The 2935-nt window shown below is 47.5% G+C and overlaps 1 protein-coding gene across 5 annotated transcripts in view; it reads right to left on the bottom strand.

Annotated features, from left to right (window-relative positions):
- The window catches only part of RTKN (rhotekin), a 20162-nt gene that overhangs the window by 6293 nt on the left and 10934 nt on the right, over window positions 1-2935 (bottom strand). For all 5 annotated transcript variants that reach the window (XM_006151216.2, XM_006151220.2, XM_006151217.2 and 2 more), the window contains one exon: window positions 998-1197. In XM_006151216.2, coding sequence (XP_006151278.1) covers window positions 998-1197 — 200 coding nt within the window. The remainder of the gene's footprint in view (window positions 1-997; window positions 1198-2935) is intronic.

The following is a 2935-nucleotide window of genomic DNA, read 5'->3' as shown; positions in this document are numbered from 1 at the left end:
TACACGACGTGGCACTAATAGCAACGTGTTTAGCTGCAGGGACTTGGGGTACCTGGAATCATACTGTGTGGGCTGTGTGAGGACTCAGGGCAAAGCCTGGTGACAGCCACCCCTCAGGAGACAGCACTCACAGGAGAAGCTGTCCCCTCTGCCTGCTCGCCCTTCCTCCAGGTGCATGGGACGGCTGCAGAGGGAGTTTTCCACCTTCTCCTGCTGTCTCTATGAGTGAGCTCCGGAGGGCTCTGGCAGCCTCACCTAGTATCAGCTTTCATGGCTGGGTCCATCTCCCCCTACTCAGTCTTGATAGGCACGTAGCCACTTGCTGGAAACCAATTCTTCAAATGACCAGTTTACCAAAAATGGCCAGTTCTCAGCATGGTCAATTTGCCAAGTGCTTTCTCCAACATTTTAGCCTTACCACAGTAACACCCCAACCACTTCACAGTAACTCTGTCAGTCAGCCGAGTCCAGGGTCAGTACAGTCTGCGTTTCATATCCAGAAACAGAGCCCTTTTAGAATGTAGTCTCGTTTCTATGAATGGGTAGGACTTCAAGTGTGTTGGGTTCCTTTTTAATTATTTCCTTTCCCAACCCCTGTCTCTGACAGTAAGTCCCAGGTACGACAAACTATGTCAGCTTGTGCTAACTCAGCCTTTCAGCAAATTGGGCATTTGGTGAGCTGGCACTGAGAAAATGAGTTTTGCAGAGTCCAGCCAAACTCGTTGGCCTACAAGCAGGGCTTGGTGAATTAGCACTTTGCATTACTTATCTCCCTCAGGCCCCCGGCCTTTCCAGCCACCAGACCCACCAGCAATCCGGAACCCAGCCTTGGCACTCCCTAGCGCACCTTGGGTGACGCACTGCGGCGTTAAGACTCCAGGCCGCCCTCACGGGGAGGTCATCTTCAGGGTGGCCACACTCCACACACGCACACGCCGCACCACCACCGCCCATCGGCCTCCTGCTCACGTGGAGGCCTCGCCTCCCCCTTGCTCACCGCCGGCCTGTCTTGCCCAGCACCTGCGCCTCCTTGCGCCGCTGCAGCTCGCCCATGTAGCTGAGGATGCGGCTGTTGCACACCAGCAGGCTCTTGGTGGCCTCCAGAGCCTGTTCTCGCTGGGAGCAGGCTGCCAGCAGCTTGCAGGCCCCTTCCCTCATTCGGATCTCATGGTCTAGCTTCCTCTGCAACTCCGTGTCCTAGCCAGGGTCAAGGGAAGGGTTAGAAGGAAATAGCAGTCAGGAGACAGATAGAAATCAACTCCAGTCTCCAGGGGAGCTGTGGTCAATGAGAAACTGATAAAAACCTAATGTTTTAGGTTATTCGAGAAGGAGCATTGGGTCTGAGCCTCAGCTGCTCTTCAATAACCATAGAAGCTTTGTAAAAATACAACTCTGATGGTTGGGAACGTAAATTCCTTCACCCTCTTTGGCGTGCAATTTGGAAAACAATCTGTGAATGTATGAGAAAACTATGAAAACGACAAATTCATATATCTTTCGATCCAGGTACACAGTAGCTTGGAGTTTATTCTATAGATATAAACACACAACAGGGGAAAGCCCACGCGTACAAAAATATTCATTGCACTCTTGTTTCAAACACCAAAATAAAAAAGCCCTTCAATAGGTTAGTGACTAAATAAGTGATAGCATGTTTATCCATATATTACAGACGTTAAAGAGTGAGGTAGACATGTACGCGAAACCGTCTCCACAATATGTGATGTGTGCTCCCCTCTGCTCATGACCTGTGTACATATGTATGTAGACATACACACAAGGAGTCTTCAGCAAGTTTATGGAAAATATGTATTATAAAAAACTATACACGGATTTCAAAAAAATGCACCAAAATAAATTCATACTTTAATTCCATTTTCCACGAACTATTTGAAGTCCTCTCGTATATACCTATACATAGAGATGCATGCTTATTCATAACATCTTAGTAGTTATGGGCCTCGGAGCTAGACATGGAAAACAAACTTATGATGATGTTGTACTTATATATAGCCTTCTCTATGATCAGAAATTGTATTGCCTTGGGGCCGACAGGTGGCGTAGTGGTTAGGAGCCCTGGATTCCCACATGGCCGACTGTGGTTCGAGTCCTGGACCTAAAGGCTTGCTTTCTCGCTTTCCCGTTCTCTCTCTCTCTGTCTCTGGTCAAAATTTAAAAATGATAATAACAACAAATGGAATTAAATAAATAAATAATTTTTTTTAAAAAGAAATTGTATTGCCTTTAAAATATATCCAACTTTTGGAATTAAAAAAAAACTGTCAGGCCCCACCTACAACTTGCAAAATCAGGATTTCTAGGAGTGGAACATGTGCATTTTGGGAAAACTCCCACATGATTCAGGTACAGCCAGGGCTGAAAACCATTAAACTAAGGAGGGGCCGGCAAGTGGCATGGTGGTTAAAGGCACTGGACTCCCACGTGGCTGACCACGGTTCAAGTCTCGAACGTGGTGGCTTGCTTTCTCACTTCCTCTTTCTTTCTCTGTGTCTCTCTGATAAAACTGGAAAATAATAATGATATAATAATAAATAAAGTTAAATATATTAAAGAAATAAAATCTCATGCCGGGTGCGTGTGCGCCAAGAGAAGAGTGGAGAAGGGACTGTGGTATGGCCATTCCCCTGGGGGGGAGATGATTTCTCACTTCCTGTCTCTCTGTCTCACCAATGAGCATAAGCTCCCTATAACAAAAATCTAAGGGACCAGCAGTTAGCGTAATGGCTATGTCGCTGGATTCCCATGTAGTCGACGGCGGTTTGCGTCCCAGACCCGGTGGCTTAAAACTCACGCTGGGTGCGTGTGCGTGCGTGCCCAAGATCCCAAGAGGAGAATGGAGAAGAAGGGATTGCGGCGTGACCATCCCCCCTGGGGGGTGATTTCTCGCTTTCTGTCTCTCTGTCTCTCTCTGTCT

Source organism: Tupaia chinensis, unplaced genomic scaffold, assembly GCF_000334495.1.
Source record: "Tupaia chinensis unplaced genomic scaffold, TupChi_1.0 Scaffold000316_1, whole genome shotgun sequence".
Classification (NCBI taxonomy): domain Eukaryota; kingdom Metazoa; phylum Chordata; class Mammalia; order Scandentia; family Tupaiidae; genus Tupaia; species Tupaia belangeri.
Note: the sequence above shows the minus strand (reverse complement) of the source record. Positions and strands in the feature narration are given on the sequence as shown.